At 38.7% G+C, this 21,978-nt stretch overlaps 1 protein-coding gene across 2 annotated transcripts in view; it reads right to left on the bottom strand.

Moving 5' to 3' along the window:
* Positions 1 to 1,604: 1,604 nt before the first annotated feature.
* golm2 (golgi membrane protein 2) overlaps positions 1,605 to 21,978 on the bottom strand; it is a 92,343-nt gene continuing 71,969 nt past the window's right edge. Inside the window, exons 10-11 of one of the 2 annotated variants that reach the window (XM_063066215.1) lie at positions 16,578 to 16,745; positions 1,605 to 3,613 (exon numbers count right to left, since the gene is read on the bottom strand). In XM_063066215.1, the coding sequence (XP_062922285.1) occupies positions 3,531 to 3,613; positions 16,578 to 16,745 (251 nt within the window). In that variant the 3' untranslated portion in view covers positions 1,605 to 3,530. The remainder of the gene's footprint in view (positions 3,614 to 16,577; positions 16,746 to 21,978) is intronic. The other variant, XM_063066216.1, reaches the window with a different exon arrangement.

Consider the following 21,978-nt stretch of genomic DNA (forward strand, 5'->3'; position numbering starts at 1 on the left):
CAGCACATCCTTGGGTTATGTTGGTTGTGGATGCAAACAGCACATTTCATTGTTTTGTTATTAGTGATAAATACATGAATCTGAATTAAACAAGATTTTTCTTCCATGTTTATTCTGTTCATGCATCTTTAAGATTCAAGTGTTTTCCCTCCTTATCACACTAGACCAACAGATAAATAAATCCGTTTCTTCTCCTTTATTTGCACAGCATGGTCATATTTGCTACATTCTATACCACAGAATCTAAGAATGAGAGCATCTCTAAGGTCACCACTCAGTGCAGTTCAACAGGTGTTTGTGTGTAGCAGCTTCTAAACTCAATATTCTCTAGTTTATCTCACTAGACTCTATTCTATATACCTGGCAGGTTTTGCATAGTCTGTTAAAGGCAGAAGTAATAGTTTTATATCCTCTGTCATTTCCTTACATGCCAATATAAATTCTCTGTAATGGCTCCATGTTTGCTCCTGCTTGTCATGCTATTTTTACCTACCTATAAGTGATTGCATGAGTTTGTCTTTACTACTAATCTTCCTTTATTTAAAAATGCCTTTATTGATTTCTTTGGTCCTCTGCTGTGTTCTAAGATGTTCCTGATCATCCGGCCTACTGCTATAACTGGCAAACTTTAAAAAAAAATTAATACCATCTTTAATTTCTCTCATTAGCCACAGTTGTTACTTTTATAACTATCACAGTTCCTTTAAATGCTAACCATCCACTGTTCACAAAACACTGTATCCCAATCATAGTCAAGCCCCATTCCTTCATAATTTTCTTTTAGTTTGAGATCTTAGTCTGTCATAGAATTTTACGAGCTTAAATTCAATCTTATCGTCTCTCTTCCCCAAAGATCCCTGATAGAATCAATGAATTCTTTTGCAGTGTACAATATCCAAAATAGCTTTCCTTAGCTGCTTCCTCAATGTATGATCAAGAATCTCATGCAAATTTATCTCCCTCCTCACTGCAGCAAATATTTTGTCCAATTTTTATGAAGGTTAACATTTCCCGTGATTATACTGTGATAGTCCTGTTCCAAGCATTTCTCATTGTCTGATTTATGCCACACCTAATATATCACAGTAACAATAAACTGTTAAGTTCCACTCCCCTGAAGATTTATTCACATGGATATTGCTGTTCCCAAATTGAACCATGCATTGAGAGCGATTTTGGTGCTTTCCTTAAACACAGCACAGAGGAGAGAAATTACTTGGATTTGATAGACAATTTCAGAGAATCAGAGATATAGAAGAGGAACAGGCCCTTCAGTACAAAGTCCAACCCAACCATCAGTCACCCATTTTTGCATGAATCCTACCCAAGCCCATTTTATTCTCCCTACATTCAGTTAAACTTCAGACTAAATTTAAAGTCAACCACAATGCCTAAAGTTACACACAAGCCCAGCATGGGTCCAGGACAGCAGTCCTCCTTCCCTGAACGCCAATGAACCAAACAAAGTTTTAAAACCAATCCATTCAATAGTTCCTTTGTTGATACTGGTTCTTTACTGCGGATTTTAGTTATTTGCTATCACAGTAACTCTCATCTCTAGGTGGAGAATAGAAGCTTCTGCTTATCCCAATGGACTAGTAATCGAAAAGTCTGCCTTACCCTGTAGTTAATCCAAATTTTGTTTAAATTAATGGTATTTCACAAATATTTTCCACGTTAACTCAAAGAAACTGTTTATTCAAAGTTTTGTAAACATGTTAGAAGAACAGGAACCATGCACGTATTTTAAAGCTTCACAACATGGTGTAACATCTCAGAAGCACAAAACCCATTACATTTCACCTGGGAAAGGAATCAGCCCTCGCCTGCTCTTTTAAAAAAAACCTGTGTAGAGAGCGAACCACGCTGATTCCTGACTACATGTGATAGTTACAGATTAAATATCAGGAATCAAGTTGAAGTGAACTTGAAATGAAATGAAGAAACTGATTGGTCAGGAGTTCTGTCAAAAATGAGTTGTAAAATTCACTTCTGTTTTTGTTAATAATTTATTTAAAACAGTGTTCCAATATCCACTCAATATGTTGAGGGATCCCACATTTCACAGAATCTATTGAAGACTACCTCACCCCATTTAAAGTTAGAACATTCATAAAGACTGAAATAAACCTTTTTTAAAACAATTTATGCTAAGATTTGATATTTCTAAAATCCAAATTTTTGCTCTTATCCATCTTCCCAAAGTATAAACTTTACAATCAAATTCTTACCTAATATTTAACATTCCAACTCTAAACAAGATTTGATATTGCAGTAATACATTTGCTTTTTCTGACATGTTTCAACAGTAGATTAGAGGGTTATACATTTAAACAATTTATAAAAACCACACATTTTAAAAAGAGCCAGTGCAACATTTTACTGCCATTATATATAGATGACTACAGCTGCAGTGTTCATTCCAACAAGATTGGCTAACTGTTTCTAGGAAGAACAAAGACCATACCCAAAACACCATGTAGTGTTTGGTTTGTATTTTATTAAGTGCTACAGATGTGACAGCTAATTTTCACTGGACAGGCAACGTCCATCATTTAATCCTTTTTAAAATGCCCGTAGTTCTCTGTCCACCAAGCAACAATTTCAACTGACACGCATGTCATTCTGTACCAGTGTTTTCAAGATGGTTGATGGTCCGTTATCTGCTATAGGGTTCCGATGCATTGCAGCTCCCAGGTTCAGCAAACTGCCAGCACTATACCCAAACTGCAGGTAGCACTGTCCAGGTTTCATGACTCTCCCTGGAATTTATTTACATTGCAGTACACAAATCGTTGGAAGCAACAAAAGGAATGCACGCAGAAATCAATACCCAAACAATACTACTGTTGAAGACAGTTCGGTTAATTTCATTTGCTCCATTATAAATTACTAGATATATCTACTGTATAAGGGCACCTTGTTTGTTAAAACTTCAGAATGCATTCAATAGATTCTCATCACTTCTTCCATAGAACCAAGACAATATTCACTGCTTTCACAGAACAAGGCAATACTAAATCTGATAATCAGCTGTACAAGGCAAAATGATTATTTAGCTGTAGTTATCTTTTTAATAGAGTAGATTTCAAACAGACAATTTTTCCAATGTTACTTTGATTAACTGGAAAATAGCAGATTACTGCTGATTCAGTTAAGTTGCCGATTTTGTGTATTGATTTAGTGAACTCAACCGTTCAAAATAACTAAATTTTGTCCATAAAATCTTCAAAAGTACAAAATATACAAAAAATGTACAGAGGTAAACGAAACTTCCCCACCCCTCCCCAGAATGTTTGAAATAATAAAAGTAATCTAAACAAGTTGCATTTCAACTTTAAGAAATACTAGTCTGAATCTCTTCCTTCTATTTCACCCAACATCGATACAAGTTCAAGTTTTATCAAGTAATGCACTTGTAAAAAGGCCAGGGCACACCATACAATGATTTTGCATTATTGCATTAAGTTTTCTAATCAGGATTCCTTCCAGGGCCCATTAAAACCCAGGCTTACTCTGGTATCAGAGAGTTACAAACCATTTTCTGCAAAGCGCCGCTTTTCAAATACAGCGGGATTGTTCACAGCCTCTGGAAGGTCTTGTTCCTCCTCGTCTGCCATTGGAAATGAAAATCAACAACGTTAGAAATGCAGCTTCAGAAATACTGCTGAGTTAATTGATAGATTCGTAAGATACATTGAAAGTTGTTCCACAATATCAACACCTAATTTATTTTGTTTAAACCATTAGAATTTGGTAACCTTTCTTATCACCAATAACTTATGGCTTAGTAAGTGGCCATTGAGTCATGATAAAAAGCAAGTATTTGCAATGACAGTTGACCATGAAGGAAATAAAGCAAGATTTAGTCTTTACCCAATGTTTACACATGCATTCAAGCCTGCATTCCTGTGAGGACAATGGATCATAAATTTGCAGACTATCCTGCAATGTCTCTCCTTCCTCAGACTGAACGTGGAAGCTAATGTATATGAACTATCTGCTGACTGATTCTACAACTTATGACTCACTTTCAATGACTATACGACTCATTTTCAATATTTATTACTTATTGATTATAATTTTTTGCACATTGGTTGTTTGTGTGTCTTTGTATGTAGTTTTTCCAATAAGTTTAAAAACTTATTCAGCAATGCAGTATTGAGTAGGGCCTTCTGGCCCAAGGAGCCGTGCCATCCCAACAACTCCACAACCTTGATTAACCCCAACTTTAATCACAGGGTAATTTATAATGACCAATTAACTTACCCAGGACATCTTTGGACTGTGGGAGGAAACCAGAGCACCCAGAGAAAACCCATGTGGAGGGCATACAGGGACTCCTTATAGAAAGGCACCGGAATTAAACTCCCAAATGCCCCAAGTTGTAATAGCGTCGTTCTAACTGCTATGTTACCATGGCACCCATTTCTATTGTGATTACCCACAAGAAAATGAATCTCAAGATAATATGTTGTACTTTGATCATAAACTTTACTTTGAACATTTAGGCCAATGAAAGATGGGCTAGTTCACAGTCTTCTTGCTGGGCATGACATATTAGATCCAGAATATCCTTAGTGACTGAAAAAAGGCATGTTTTCAAACAGCTTTTGATAAGGTTTCAAACACTGTCACAAAAACTAAGGGCACTGAATATATTAGAAAGATAATTGGTTGAAAGTTAAAGCAAAGTAGAAATAAATGGATTTTTCCAAAGATGTGGGCTATAACTAACACAAGAATCAGCACCGAGTCCTCAGCTTCTTACCAGATTATAGTAACTTACATCCAAGTTTGCCAAAGATACAAAAATAAGTTAGAAAAGTCAGTTGGGAAGATGTGGAGTCTACAAAGTTGTATGACTAAGTTGCAAGTTGGCAGAAGGACTATGGGAAGAGGCAGAGTTGTCAGCTTGAATGGGAGAATAAAAACAAGTGCTGATGGGCAGTGAGATCTTAATGTACGAGTTAACATGCAAGTATCATCATTAGAAAGTATAATGATAAGTTGGCTTTATTGCAGAGTTCATAGAACAAGTCTTAATGAAATTATAAATGGCCTATCTGGAATACCTGTGCAGTTTTAGGCTCTGTACAGTGGGCTTAGAAGTGGTGCTGCATTTACATTCATACCCAAATGACAGGAATTTTCTCAAAACATTGAAATGCAAGGTTATGGTAGGGATTCCTGGGATGGATGCTGGGAGGAGAGTCTCTAGTTTGCAAAGCCTGGAACGAGTTGGTGAAATCTCACAATAAAATATTGTCCATATGGGATTGTAGATGAACAGAAATTGTCACACGCAATAGTTGTAAATTTTTGCTATTCTATACCCCAATAGACGATGGATACCCAAATGAGTACATCTGTGGATGCTGAGGAATTAGGAACTGCCGTAAGTTAACTGTAAGAATCTGACTCAAGTGCTGCATGGATTACTTCTGTTTTCATGTACGTGTATGTTCTGGCAGTTTTAAACAGACTTGCTCAAAGTGTTTTGGAAAGTATGCAAGACAACTTATTACAGTAAGAAATACCTTTTGAATGCAATTAATTTCCAAAAGTTGTACCTTCCATTGGTAATCCCTAGATTTCTGGGCTGCCACACTTTATGGAGACCCAAGAGGTCAATACTTTACAGGCTAAGTGAGTATAACTTGTATATTTTTACACTTCATTTCGTCTGTTCCTTATACAGAGGTTTAAGATTATTCCCTAGGGGTAGAATAAAAATTGACATTAACATTGAACGAAGTAACAAAAAAAAGTCATTTTGGTCCTTCGAGGCTGCTCCACCATTTAAAAATCATAATTGATCTTCTACCTCCATGTCATTTTCCTGAACTATCCTCTAGTGATTTCCAGTTGAAATTAGCCCAGTGACTGAACTGTCACAATCCCAAGGACAGAGAATTCCAAACTTTCATCACCCTGTGTCAAAAGAAGATTTTTAATCCCAAATGGCCTGCCCCTTCATTCTGAGATTGTAACTCCTGGTTCTAGGCTCTCAAACAGAACAAACGTCCTCCCTACAAACAGCCTGTCAAGTCCTAGAAGAATGTTGAAAGTTTCAATGAGAACTTGTTTTTCTAATGTTATAGTCTACTCAACCTTTTCCCTCATCCCTAGAAGCAGTCCTGAAAGTGTTGCTGCACACCCACTATTTTAAGTACTTTTAGTAAGGAGACCAAAACTGTACACTGCACTCCATTGTACCAAAACTATGCAATTGCAGTAAAATATTATTCCTGTATTCAAATCTGCTTGAGCCATAAAGTAGAGCACAGAAACAGGCCCTTTGGCCCATCTAGTCCATGCTGAAACCATTTAAGCTGCCTATTCCCATCAACCTGTACCAGGACCATAGCCCTTCAACTCTCCACTACCCATGTCCCTATTCTCTTACACCTTAAAATGGAGCTCACATGCACCCCTTGTCTCGGCAGCTGATTCCACACACTCATAATACTGAGTGAAGTTTCCCCTCATGTTCCCCTTAAACTTTTCACCTTTCACTTTTAACCCATGACCTCTGGTTGTAGTCTCACCCACACTCAGCGGTAAAAGCCTGGTTGTATTTACCCTATCTATAATCCTCATAATTTAGCATACGTCTATCAAATCTCTTCTCAGTCTTCTACGTTCTAAAGAATACAGTCCTAATCTATTCAATATTCCCTTATAACTTAGGTCCTCCAGACCCGACAACATCCTTGTAAATTTTCTCTGTACTCTTTCAATCTTGGTTACATTTTCCTGTAGGTAGGTAACCAAAACTGCACACAATACTCCAAATTAGGCCTCACCAACATTTTATACAACTTGAACATAACATCCCATCTCCTGTACTCAATACATTGAATTATGAAGGCCAATGTGTCAAAAGATTTCTTTATGACTCTATCTACCTGTGACACCATTTTCAACAAATTATGGACCTGTATTCCCAGATCCCCAGATCCCTTTGTTCTACCACACTCCTTACGTTCACAGTGTGAGATCTACCCTGGTTGATCTACCGAAGTGCAAATCCTCACACTTGTCTGCCTTAAATTCTATCTGCCATTTTTCAGCTGATTTTTCCAGCTGATGCAGATCCTTCTGCAAGCCATTATAGCTTTTCTCACCGTCCACTACACTCCCAGTCTTGGTGTCATCTACAAATTCACCAATCCAGTTAACCACATTATCTAGATCATTGATATAAATGACAAACAACAAAGGACCCAGCACCGATCCCTGCAACGCACCACTAGTCACAGGCCTCCAGTCAGAGAGGCAATCCTCTACTACCACTCTCTGGTTTCTCCCACAAAGCCCACGTCTAATCCAGTTTACTACCTCATCCTGAATGCCGAGCAACTGAATCTTCTTGACCAGCATCCCATGCAGGACCTTGTCAAATCTCTTACTAAAGACAATGTAGACAACATCCACTGCCTTGCCTCCAACCATTTTCCTGGTAACTTCAAAAAACTAAGATTGGTTAGACACGAACCCATGCTGACTATCCATGTTTATCCAAATACTTATTATATTATACTACACAGAGAAAGACAAAACAATCTAGATGGTTTCCCAAACATGAGGAAATCTGCAGATGCTGGAATTTCAAGCAACACACATAAAAATTACTGCCTGGCCTGCTGCGTTCACCAGTAATTTTTGTGTGTAGATGGTTTCCCTATCACTTACAGCATATGCCTGTTAGTATTCGGTGTCTCATTAACACATCCAGGTCTCTGACCAATCTTATCCACCCTCACCAGCTAAAACCTTAGCTACAAAGTTCTAAGACTTGTAAGTAGTTTATAAGTTATCCTTGTGACTGCATAGTTTCCACCAACATTCCAAAGATGTACAGGTTAGGGTTAGTGAGTTGTGGGCATACTATGTTGGTACTGGAAGCACGAGGACACTTGCGGGCTTCCCCAGCATGTCCTCAGACTGTTGGTCGTTGATGCAAATGATGCATTTCTCTGCATGTTTCAATGCACATGTGACAAAGCTAATCTTTATCTTTATCATCTGTTTTGTTCTTGCCCATTTAACTTCTCTATATTTTTCTGTAGGCTGCTTTACAATTTCCTCCTATTCACATCCCAGGTAGTTTTTTTTAAGTCATAAAAAACTTGGAAATAGACTTACATTGGTTCTATTATTCTATTACAGATTTATTGAGTGTGTCCACAAGAAAATGAATCTCAGGGTTTATATGACAACATACATGTACTTTGATAATAAATTTACTTTGAACTTCAGGTCTCTTCAGCCAGATTACTAATACAGATTGTGAGTAGCCGGGCTACTCCTGCAGTATCCAACTAATCAGAGATTATCAGACTGAGCCAGATCCATTTATTCACACTCTTTTCTACCAAATAACCAGTTGTTAATCCATATTCATATATTACCCTCAATTGTGAAGGCACAAGGGAAGGCGGATACAGGAACATGGAAGAACTCGAGGTCAGGCACCCTCTGTGGAATTAGGGTTTTGATCTGAAACAATGACGACTCCTTTTCTCCCACAGATGCTATTTGACCCGTTGAGTTCCTCCAACAAATTGTTGCTCCCTGAATTCTGTGTTCTAACCTTGTTGACCAACCTCCCACGTGGGATCTTATTGAATGCCTTCCAAAAATCCAAATAAACCTCACCCCTGGTTTCTCATTATTCCACTGGTCACGTTTTTTAAAGAACTCTAGTAGATTAAACATATTGCACAACATTAACTTGTATTGAGTAATATACATGGTGTAAAATTAAAATGACCAAAGTACTGTAATCTTCCAATTTCACGACACTTCACTCAAGTTTTACATCAGTTTTTAATACACTGAGAATGTATGGGGTTTTGCTGGCCTGGCCCAATGTAATAAATCAGAAAACAAGTTTAGACACTGGCATGGTACAATCCAAATTCAGCTATTAAAAATCCTTTCACTATTCAGTGTGCCGAATGGCCTCCTGTAGTGTACTGTTTCATTCTTCTATCAACAAGCTGTTTCTCTCAAATGCTTCACCAATGCATTTGTGGTTATGTCAAAGGCAAGCCAATACTGTTTTATAATGGCAATAAAGATGATACTGCAAAACACTTCCCTCTTCTGCTCAACATCAATACAAACAGATCAGCCCAAATGGTCTCTGAAAGATTTCAGGCTCATGCAACCATCTTCTTTCTGATCTTCATTGATCAGCTGGAAGGAAAATCTCTCCAAATTTCCCCACTTGGCTATGGCTTGCTACATTTCTTGCAGCACTTGACCTACAAATTCTGCCATGTGGCCTCAACTCCACTTCCATGCAAAATATAAGACTTAAATTTGAAAAAAATCTGAAGCACAAATACCCAGCACAAACCGCTCTCTCCCAGATGTAGACATGTGCCTCCCCTTTCTTTTCAAAGAAACAATTCCTATATCAGGGAGTCATGGTAGCATAGTGCTTCACAATGTTTTACAGTACTGGCAACCAGGGTTCAATTCCAGCCGCTGTCTGTAAGCAATTTCTACTTGTCTCCCCATGACCATGTGGGTTTCCACCAGATACTCCAGTTACCTCACATAGTCCAAAGACACACCGGTTGGTAGGTTAACTGATCTCAAAGAAATTGTCCCGTGATTAGGCTAGGGTTAAATCAGGGGTTGCTGGGCAGCACAGCTCGAAGCACTGGAAGAGTCTAATCCAAGCTGCATCTCAATCAATTAATAAATAAAACTGTATTCGATTAGCTAAAAAATGTTTTGAGATCTGAAAGGACCATGAAAGATACCATAGAAATTCTAGATACTGTTTCATACAAAGTCTCCTCCCAAACAATATCTGGCACTTTAGATCAAGACAGGTGGGAAAATCATCCTTCGTTCAAGCAGTGTAGAAACCTATCTTCCCACCTTCGAAAATGGATCATGAAAGTAGATGAAATGTGAATATCAGGAATAACTGCGTCTAGTTAGTGAACATTACATCAGAAAGCAGCTGTTACCAACTTTCTAGATACTGGACAGGCAAGAATTGTCCTCAGGAATATTAAAGAGTTACCCTTTTCTCCACAGCTTGGCAAGTGATGGAGAAGAAAACAAAATGGGTTTCTTCAGGCATGAAATAATTCCATGAGGATTCAGGCTGAAAATCAACCCTCTTCATTGTTCAGATCCATCCCCAATCACAGGTATTTAAGCTGTCCACCATTTCAAGTTGCTACATTGGTAAATTGCTTCATTATTGTCACATGTACCAAGGTACAGCGAAAAATTTCTTGTATAACATCCATGTAGATCAATTCATTACAATGGTGCATCAAAATAATATAAAATAATAACAGCATGCAGAATGAAGTGTTACAGCGCAGAGGAAGTGCAGTGCAAGTAGCCAGCAAGGAGCAAGGTCATAACGAAATAAATTAAGGTCAGGGTCCATCTTATCATTCACTGGTGTTGTAGCAAGATAGACATTGCCCTTGACCATGGTGAAAAGTGCTTTAAGGCTTTTGTATGTTCTCAACATATCCTGAGTCTTAAGACTAATGTGTTGGCCCACATGGGTTGATCTTTCCAGAATACCAATTCACTATCTCAAAGCTGCCCCAGTCTGCAGTTCCACAATACCCTTCAATGTTTTGAGTTTCAACAAACATCTCCCCTTCCTCTAAGGGAAAGATCAAGCTTTAACAGCCTTAAAATTCTGAACTTCCTTCAGATCTTCCTCCTTTTAATTTCCTAACTCCATTTTGTTACGAGTCCTGTGGCACATTTACTATTCCTTTTTCTAAATGATCAGTCCTAGGACCTTCATGTCCCTATTTCACCTGCCTGAACTCCATGCTCTTCTGCCACCTTTTTCTGACTTTCTTTAGATAGGAATCTATGACAATCTAAGCAGAACTAATGAATGTGCACATGTTTTATCAGCATTTAAAACTAATTGGAATGAGAGGGTAAAGTCAATTGAATCCAGTTAAAATGCAGTAATTCCAGGACAATAATCACAATCAATCTACAGCAAATATACTTTCATTCAAGCACACTAAACAGATGCTAGTAAAACACCAAGTGAATATTTAAGGCACTAATTAGGAAAACTCATGCAACACATTATGCTGAGCAAGAAACTATTGCACCCAATCATTGACCCATTTTCAGCACCCCTTGTAAATAACATGTTAGATGCCTAATGAAATCAGTGCATATGCAGATTAGTGTCAGCTGAGTTATGAGCACTCTTGCAGCAACAGAGAAGATTGCAACCAAATACTGTGGTTTAATAAATATGTACACGTAATAAAATACCAAGTTTCAGGAAAGCAATGTTGATTGCAAATGACAACCATAATTAAAACTTTAAAGCTTTACAATAAATATTAACTCATTTAGTGCAATGCTATTTACCAAGATAAAAAATAAAATGGAGAAAACATTTTAAGGTAAATTTAAATACAATGAACTAAAAGCCAAAATTAGATTAAATGCAGCCTGACTCTTCATTCTTTCCACTAGTTCTAAAATTCAGTTGATACTTAACTGTACAGCACAATAAATAGCAAGACAAAACCACACATCAATGATTAAACTATCAAGATGCAAAAACAAAATTTCATTCAAAATGAAAAGTGACAAACATGAAAGCAGTGTGCATATCACATTGAAACTAGATAAACCTCTACATGTCTATCAGTAGTTTATGTTGAAAAGAAAATGATGCCAATGCATTGGAGGGGTTGGGGTTTGCATGTAGTTATCAGCAGGCAAACTGACCAAAGCAGAGAAGCAGATGGTAACATGCAGACAAAACTGAAACTAAATCTAAATGTGTTATCTGCATGAAGATTTACTTTGAAAAGATCATTATCTATTCACTAGACTTCCAAATTGGTTTAGAATGCTGTCAATTTACGATAGATTGTATTTAGGTACTTAAACTATTTGAGAGTGTATTTAATTGATTTTATACTCATTTCTAAAGTTCCCTTTAATCATTTATTTGGTTGAGATAGTGATGAGCAGACAGTGATACATTTGGCAGGGAAATTGGACTTAAACTGATTAAATGGTACAAGAGAAGGCCCATATATCTGGAAGGGGCTGATCAACTTTTACTCAGTCTCCTCAGCTCTCATCAAACAATAACATAGAAATGTTGGTCACTAGGAGAGGGGAAAACATGTGCGTTGTGTTTATACTTGAACAGTGTGCAGTTCTGTGCCAATTCATCACTACTTTTTCACCACTGCAACCGGCTCAGTCTCCTGTAACAGAAGTTGAAAAGGTTATGTCTTTCCAAGGCGCACAAAACTCCCGCCAGTTTGTAGATTCAGTCTATGAAGGAGTTCAAATAAAACTAATAAACTAAAATTGCAATCCTATTCAAGTAATTTCAAGCTGTTCTTTTCAACTCCGGTAAGTTATAAAGTTGTAGGTCACTAATCAGTTTTGATTAATTTTCCAAAATGTTGGGCATAAATATCAAGATCAGCACAACATCAAGAAGCGAATGTCCTGTTCGGTGCTATACTGTTGCTTGCTTTAAATTAGAAAAGACTTGTGCCTTGAACATGACCAGGTGCAGTTCCCAATGTTGCACAAGATAATTGTTTAATTAAACGGTGCATTCTCAAATTAAAATGTTAGACCACAAGATATAGGAGCAGAACTAGGCCATTCAGCCCATCCAGTCTATTCCACCATTCCATCATGGCTGATTCCGGAACCCACTCAACCCCATACACCTGCCTTCTCGCCATATCCTTTGATGCCCTGACCAATCATGAAATTATCAACTTCTACCTTAAATATACCTATGGACCTGGCCTCCACCACAATCTATGACAGAACATTCCACAGATTCACTACTCTGGCTAAAAAAAATTCCTTCTTACCCCTGTTCTAAAAGGTCACCCTTCAACTTTGAGGCTTTGGATACCCCCACCACAGGGAACATCTCCACCATCCACCCTATCTAGTCCTTTCAACATTCGGTAGGTTTCAATGAGATCCCTCACCCTCCCGCACACCCCCCCCCCCCATTCTCCTAAGTTCCAGTGAGTACAGGGCCAGAGCTGCCAAATGCTCCTCACATGTTAACCCCTTCATTCCCAGAATTATCCTCGCATACCTCCTCTGGACTCTCTCCAATGACAACACATCCTTTCTGAGATTTGGGGCACAAAACTGTTGACAATATTCCAAGTGCAGCCTGACTAATGTCTTATAAATGCTCAGATTATCTGTTTTTATATTCTATTCTCCTTGAAATAAATGCCAACGTTACATTTGCATTCTTTACCACAGACTCTCATAAAATGCTGAAGGACCTCTGCAGGCCAGACAGCATCTATGGAAAAAAAGTACAGTCGACGTTTTGGGCCGAGTCCCTTCGGCAGGAAGGGTGTCAAGGTTCTAGCCGAAGGGTCTCAGCCCGAAATGTTGACTGTACTTTTTTTTTCCCCCTCATTGCTGCTGTCTGGCCTACTGAGTTCCTCCAGCCTTTTGTGTGTTGCTTTCATTTCCAGCATCTGCAGATTTTCTCCTGTTAACCACAGACTCAACCTGTAAATTAACCTTATGGGAGTCTTGCACGAGGACTCCCAAGTCCCTCTACATCTCTGCTGTTTGAACCTTCTCCCCATTTAGATAATAGTCTGCGCTATTTTCCTTTTACCAAAACACATTATCATACATTTCCCGACATTGTATTCCATCTGCCAATTTTTTGTCTATTTTTCCAATTTGTCCAAGTCCTGCTGCAATCGCATTGCTTCCTCAGCACTACCTGCCCCTCCACCTATCTTTGTATCATCAGCAAACTTTGCCACAAAGCCATCAATTCCATTATCTAAATAATTGACAAGCAATGTGAAACATAGAGGTCCCATTACTGACTCCTGAGGAACACCACTACACACTGGCAGCCAACCGGAAAAGACCACTTTTATTCCATTCGCTACCTCCTGCCCGTCAGCCATTCCTCTGTCCATGCCAGTATCTTTTCCTGTAACGCCATAGGATTTTATCTGAAGGAGCCTCATTTGTGGCATCTTATCAAATGCTTTCTGAAAATCCAAGTAAATAATATCTTTTGTCTACCCTGCTTGTTACTTTCTCGAAGAACCCTAACGGATTTGTCAAGCAAGATTTCCCTTTACAGAAACCATGCTATCTTTGACTTATTTTATCATTAGTCTCCAAATACCTCAAAAGCCCATCTTTAATAATAGACTCCAACATTTTCCCAACCACTGAGGTTAGGCTAACTGGTCTACAATTTCCTTTCTTTTGCCTTCCTCCCTTCCTAAAGAGTGGAGTGACATTTGCAATTTTCCAGTGACTCTTGAAAGATCATGACTAATGCATCCGTTACCTCTTCAGCAACCTCTTTCAGAACTCTGGGATGTAGTCCATCTGGTCCAGGTGATTTATCCACCTTAAGACCTTTTCCTTTATAATACTGTAGTACATTTTCCTTTGTAATAGTAATGGTTCTCACTCCTGCTCCCTGACACTCACAGACCTCTGGCACACTGCTAGTGTCTTCCACAGCGAAGACTTAAGCAAAGTACTCTAAGTCCATCTGCCATTTCTTTTTCTCCCATTACTACCTCACCAACATCATTTTCCAATGGTCCAATATCGACTGTCACCTCCCTTTTACTCTATATAACTGGAAAAGCTTTTTAGTATCCTGCCTTATATTATGCCCTTATTTCATCTTTTCCTTTCTTATAGCTTTCATAGTTGCTTTTTGTTGGATCTTAAAAGCTTCCCAATCATCCTCCTTCCCACTCTCTTTTACTACCTTTTATGCTTTTTCCTTGGCTTTATGCAGTCCTTAACATCCCTTGTCAAACACAGTTGCCTACCCTTGCCATTTGAGAACAATTCTGTGGGATGTATCTATCCTGTGCCTTGTGAGCTATTCCCAGAAACATCACCCACCTCTTCTCTACCATCATCCCCGCCAGTATCCTCCTCCAATCCACCTGGGCAAGCTCCTTTTCTCATGCTTATAACTCTCTTTATTCCATTGTGATACTATTACATGTGACTTGTGCTTCTCCCTCTCAAATTGCAGTATGAATTCAATCATATTATGATCATTGTCTAAGAGTTCCTTTACATTAAGATCCCTAATAAGATCTTGGTTATTACACCCAATCTAAGATAGCCTTTCTCTGAGTAGACTCAAGCACAAGCTGCTCTAAAAAGCCATCTCATAGGCATTCAACAAATTCCCTCTCTTGCAATCTGACACCAACCTGATTTTCCCAATCCTCTTGCATATTTAAGTCCCCCATTACAATGTCATGTTACCCTCTTCTATCTCTTACCAACAGAGCCACACCACTGCCTTTACCTCCCTGCCTGTCCTTTCAATGCAAAGCATATCCTTTGATGTTAAGCTCCCAACTATGGCCTTTTTTCAACAATGACTTAGTGATGCCCACATCATACTGACCAATCTCTAATTGTGCCACAAGTTCACCAACCTTATTCCGAATGCTACACACATTTGAATACAGCGCCTTCAGTCCTGCATATTTTTCCCCTTTCGAATTTTGCCTCCGTGGTACAATTTAACTCTTTGCTTTGTCTGCATTTGTACCCAATCATTGGCTTGTCCTTCCTTACATTTATGTTACACCCATCTACTTGTAAACCTGCTGACTCATTCTCAGTTCTTTCATACTGGTTCCCATGCCCCTGACATATTAGTTCAAACCGCTCTCAAAAGCTGTAGTAAACCTGCCCACAAGAATATTGATAATCTTTCCCAAACCAGACCAAGTGCCCTGCACAGTGTTTCCCAAAGACTAAGGTGGCTGGGAAACGAGAGGCTTCAGAGACAGATGTACATCACTGGCAAAACTCACCACCAATATAAGGTCAATAACTAATAAGGGAAAGTTAACTAAAATTTGATTTTTAAAAAAAACTGCAGCATCACAAACTGAGCTAAGAAACTAAACTTTGTTTTGTATTCACCCAGTCCATGAGATGGCAGATATTTTTACCTCAAGCCCTGTAATCTCAAATTAGGTAGAAATAAACCACAAGCAAGAAAGATTTTATCATTCTAAATGTGACCTTAAGAGGTGCTAAGCACAGAATGAACTAGTACAGCCAGAAAGAAATATCTTATCTTGGGGTCTCAAATGATCTGAAATTTCAATGCACTGAAAATCTCGGAGCATCTTCAAATGGTCTTAAACAAGATGGCAAAAATCGAAGTAAAATGTAAAGTTAAAAATGATTAGAGGAACTGAATTGGGAGAGGCTCTGAATGACCAGGGGAACACAAATGCAAAAGTGAAAGGTGGTGAAAAGATGGCTTTCAAAATTTGGAATAACTTTTTTATTTCACGGTCAGGTGCTTTATTTTACAAATGTAGCCAGAGATTTATTTAAGTTAATTAAAATAAGCATAGTCCTAATGTAGATAAAGCTAGTTAAAACTGATATGCATCCTGGAGAAAGCTCACCAGCTTAATGGCTGGAGCACAGAAATATTCAGCAGATAACACACTTAGATTTAACACAGCTCTTGGTTTCAAGGAAATGAGGCCCAAGCTCACCTTGGACGTCTTCTTCCCCACCATCACCATCCTCTTCCTCATTGTAAGCCAGTTCGGCCTGCTTGTCTGCCTCGTACTCACCCACATTACCATCATCCCCATTATAATCCGCCACTTTAGAGTCATGTTGCGGATCAGCTGGGGATTCATTTTCATCAAAGAACTGGCCTGAAGAATCCAAGTCAGAAGAGAAAGAAAGCAGAGGGGGGAGAAAAAGACAGAAATCTACATTGTAAATGGAGAATAAGGATTTTTTTTTTATTATTTCAAGAGGATGCCACAGAAACCTGACCATCTCCACACTCTCTTTTTGGAATTCTGAATTTTATTCCCAATTGATGCAAAACGAAAGGACAGAGCAATGGATTAAAACACCAAGCTCAGTTAAAGCTCCAAATATCAACATGTTGGCAACCTGTTTCTCTCAGCCTATTCAATGGTGCACTGCCCAATATAATTCTACAGCTCTCTTAATAAAAGAATTCAAACTAAAATCTGGATCTGTCAAAATAGGACACCAGCCCTTTATAGCAAAATTGAAACAGATGGAATTAACAGCAAAGAAACAGTCCATTTAGATTTAGTGCACACCTGTATTCAGAAAGCAAAGTAAATCTGAAATATAAATTTAATGCTAAAACACTCAACAGGTTGGGCAGCATTTATGTAAAGAGAAATTTAACATTTTGCATTGTTGACCATTTAGAAAGATTGATACCTTTCATCTGATCATTTCCAGTATTATTTTCTACATCTACATTGTTCAATTAAGGCACAACAAAAATGGCTAATCATGGCTCAAATGCATGAAACTTTAATAATGGGGAAGAAGGAAATAATTAAAATCTACAGAAAAAATGTTTCTAATATGAAATAAAAATGTGCTAGATACCGTAAGTGAAATAACAGAAAATAGTCCCAAAACACAAGGTGGCAACAGCTTTTATCTCAGGTTAGGAACCCAAGATGTTATTTTTTGTTTAACATTCACTGCCTAGTTTACAGAATATTTCTATTATATTTGTTCTAGTTAGTATTAACTTTCACCCCACATTACAAAAACCAGAAACATTTTAAATTAGGTACTTTTTTCCCTTGCGCTGCCTCCCCATCATTCTCAAACCAAAACTTTTTATATATAACCCAGGTACATTCCTAATTAGGTTTAAAATTTAGGCAGGCTTTTGCCGAATCTAATACAAAAGATTCAAGACTTTGTGGATTAATGCATCTTTTGAAATGGAACATAGTTCAGATTAAATCAAATTTAAAGTGAAAGGCTGGGAAATCTCTACCTTCAGTAAAAACATGAACTTTCTAGTAAAAGCTTTAAGGAATTAAAATTTTGCTTCAAATCCCTAATTTGAGCATTTATATACTGTATACTATTCACTATGAAGATGACAGATGAATAATACTTGGATAAAATTGGGGGAAGTATGAACCTAGTGGCCTGACTGCCACAAATCTATGTAGCATTAACCATTATAACCACTTGAATTCACAATAGGGCAATGATAGCAGATTGTAATAAAAATGCGTCAAAAAGAACTATTTATACAACGATGGGTAGCCCAACTTTGCCATGGAGGGTTGGGCATAAGGTTAGCAAACCCATCCCATAAAAACCTAGAGCTACAGAAACGGCAACAGAAGCTCCAAAGACCTCATCCCTGGGAGAGGAAGGATCTTTGAAAATGGGCTACACCTGGGAACAATTTGAAAGACTGGCCCCGGGCAGAGGACTCTAGTGAGCTGCCATCAGCGATCTAGGCCCCAGTAGGGGTGATGGGCTTAGGTATGGTGGCTCAGTCGCTATATATTGGCCAGACTTTGCCAGGATTTCAACTGCAAGACAATTTCATCAGAAGAAATCAACCCCATGAGGATGATTTTCATTCAAAATGAATGAAATCTGTACTTCAAACTAATGCTTCAGCTTGTAGCTAGTTTTAGAATATTTCATTTGTTTATTGGAAATTAAATATTCATAATGGAAAGAGGCTTACTTACTCCCTCCTACTGTTAGTGAAATCATACGCCTGAAAGAACTGTCCTTATTTAGGAATCATCTCCATATTCCTCAATCTTTTCTAACACACAAGAGTCTCAAAGAAAAATTGCTTGGTTCAATTGATTAAAAAATGGCAGAATGGTTAATATTGAGCAAGAAATTAAGCTGCAAAAAGGCAGTTGAACAAGTCAGTTAAGCATAAAATTCAATTAGAACTGCAAAGAAATACTTGGCAAAGGCACACAACACAAGGAAATACACAATAAGTGCTGGGACAGTTTAGAACGAAGATCTTGAAGTAGATAGTTTTGATCACCGTAATAAAGGAAGTTATAATGAAGGATGGAGGGGAGATTTGCAAACACCACCAAAGCTGCAGAATTTTAGTTACGTTTAGAAATATGTGAAGATGGCATTGTTTTCCTTGGGACAGAGGTTGACATTCAATTTAGGTGCACAAGATAGAGATACTTGTAACAAGGAACACTTCTATTTAAATGTCAAAAGGTTTGGGGACAGATCAAAAGAGAGTTGAGACATTGTTGACTCACTGCTGTGAGTCTAGACCTCTTTTCCAAAAGGATGAAGGCAGAACCACTCACACTTACAAGGTCTATGCGTAAGTAACCAGAGTCCCATACACTACTCCCTAGAGTGGACAATGAGTGGAATGGTCTCTTTCCATTCCTCAAGACTCCATGACAGCCATAATGATGGCAAGGATTAAAAACAGAATTCATAATGTGCAACCCAATGAACTTGAGACATGTGTTAGTCAGCGTCATTAGCTATGATTATCCTCAAGGTGGCTCAGTGTCAGCCTGGAGGTTTCATCATAAAACCTTCCACTCTCTACAGTGCCTTACACGAAGAGTCATTATTCCCCTTCCACTCCCCCTTTCCAACCTCTTTCTCTTCAGCAAAGAGCCAGAATTTTCATACAAATTTTCAGTGAAATTTAAGAACTTCTAATATTTAATCTTCCAACTGGGCTGCTCAACACACATCCCTTGGAGCCTCCAGGTTTGGCAATCTTACATAACACTCTCCAGAGATAACACATGACCATTTACTTCTCCCCCACAAAATGCTGGTTGTTTTACTAAACAACAGGAATTCTGCAGATGCTGGAAATTCAAGCTACACACATCAAAGTTGCTGGTGAACGCAGCAGGCTAGGCAGCATCTCTAGGAAGAGGTACAGTCGACGTTTCAGCCGAGACCCTTCGTCAGGATTAACTGAAGGAAGAGTTAGTAAGAGATGTGAAAGTGGGAGGGGGAGGGGGAGATTCAAAATGATAGGAGAAGACAGGAGGGGGAGGGATGGAGCCAAGAGCTGGAGAGGTGATAGGCAAAAGGGGATATGAGAGGATCATGGGACAGGAGGTCCGGGGAGAAAGACGGGGGGGGGGGAGAACCCAGAGGATGGGCAAGGGATATAGTCAGAGGGACAGAGGGAGAAAAAGGAGAGTGAGAGAAAGAATGTGTGTATAAAAATAAATAACGGATGGGGTACGAGGGGGAGGTGGGGCATTAGCGGAAGTTAGAGAAGTCTATGTTCATGCCATCAGGTTGTTTTACTAACCTCATTACACAGAATGCCAAAACATGTGCTCGATTCATCGGTTTTCCAAAGTCTTGGACATTCAGTACCAAACTGGAGTTGTCAATCCAGTACTTGCTTCTTGGTCATCCTCTCCAGGGTAAATTGATTTGCATTTATAATGGAAAATAATTTGGTAGCCTCGTACATTATGTTTACCCAGAGAAGACCCTACATATTACCATTGATATATGGATTCAAACAGATTGATGTTTACTTAGCCATTTACTAGAAATATGAAGTAACTCACAAATTGAAAAGTACACAATTCTTGCTGCAACTACACAAGGTTTGGTGGGTCCATGTGAAGCTTATTGCAGGTAATTTGGTTTTACTCTCTTAAGAGGATATCCGTCTCAGTGGCAGTGCAACAAAGGTTCACTAGATAGATTTTAGTAATATTCCAGGGAAAGTGAACCTAATAGCCTATCAAGAACCCATTGGGGAAAATGAAAAGTGATCTTATTGAAATATACTAAATACTAAAGGGACTTAAAGGTATAGATGGAGTGGATACTAAAAACTGGTTTTTATGAGCAGGGCCTTATCACAGGAAAGGGAATCTCCCATTTGAGAGCAAAATACGGACAGTAGTTAGAGATTGGATAAGCTGAGTTCATTCCTACTCCAATGTTGGAGGCGGGGGGTGGGGGGAAAGAAGGGTGATGTTACAAAGGTTTATAGAATTATGCACAAATAGGATAGGTAGTCAATTTTTTTTTCCCCAGGGCAGGGAAGCCTAGAAATAGGACAGCACAGCAACAGCAAGGAAGCATAATCTCTTAAGGCATCAACAAACCGGGTTCAATACTACTGTCATCTGTATTGAGTTTGTATGTTCTCACGATCATGTGGGTTGCCTCTTGGTGGTCCAGTTTCCTTCCACATTGCAAAGACATATGGAATATACGGTTAAGTGGTCACATGGGTGTAACTGAACAGTACAGGCTCGCTCGGATGGAAGGGCCAGTTACCATGCTGTATTTTTAAATAAATAGGGGACATAGGTTTAAGGTGAGAGAGATTCAAAGAACAAATTTTGCAGACTCTGGAATGAACTAATAGAGGTGGTGGTAGAGGCAGATACAATTACAATGTTTGGATAAGCACTTGAATAGGAGAGGCATCTGGCTTAATGCTGGCAAATGGAACTAGTGTAGCAGGGCAACAGGGTTTGCAGTGAGGTGGGCTGAGAAGACCCACTTCTGTACATTTTTCTATGAATCTCTTAGAGCTGGGCAGCTTCAGAATTTTCTACTCTGCAGCTTTGGAGGAATCTGAGATCAATGTATAGGGAAGCCGAGAGTTAGGGGGATTGAGCAGGCATGTGGAGCTAAGGCCAAAGATCAGAATAATCGTGATCTTAGCAAAAAACAGAAGCAGCTTGGGGCAGCCCACTGGCTCCTGTTGCATCTTCAAAACTGTATCTCATCTGATCTCCCTGACTTTGGCCTAAAACACACCTCACCTGACATCTACACTCGGCCCTCCCACCTTGTGAAGTACCACAGTCCATGATGTAACTACACCTACATCCCAACAAGCTTATAATTTCACAAGCAGATACTGAGAGAAATGGAAGAGGAGAGGGAAAAGTACGAAGAGTGTTAGTTGTGTGTTAGCAATATTCAGTAAACCAAACTTTTAATGAGTTCTGCATTTTGTGACATAAAAAGATACAGATAGCTTTTATCATCTTCAATTTAGAAATTTATGTTAACATAAATACTACGGCTGGAATCCATAACTGATCCAATTATCTATAAGCCTTCAATCACACTTCA

This window comes from Mobula hypostoma, chromosome 13, assembly GCF_963921235.1.
Source record: "Mobula hypostoma chromosome 13, sMobHyp1.1, whole genome shotgun sequence".
Classification (NCBI taxonomy): domain Eukaryota; kingdom Metazoa; phylum Chordata; class Chondrichthyes; order Myliobatiformes; family Myliobatidae; genus Mobula; species Mobula hypostoma.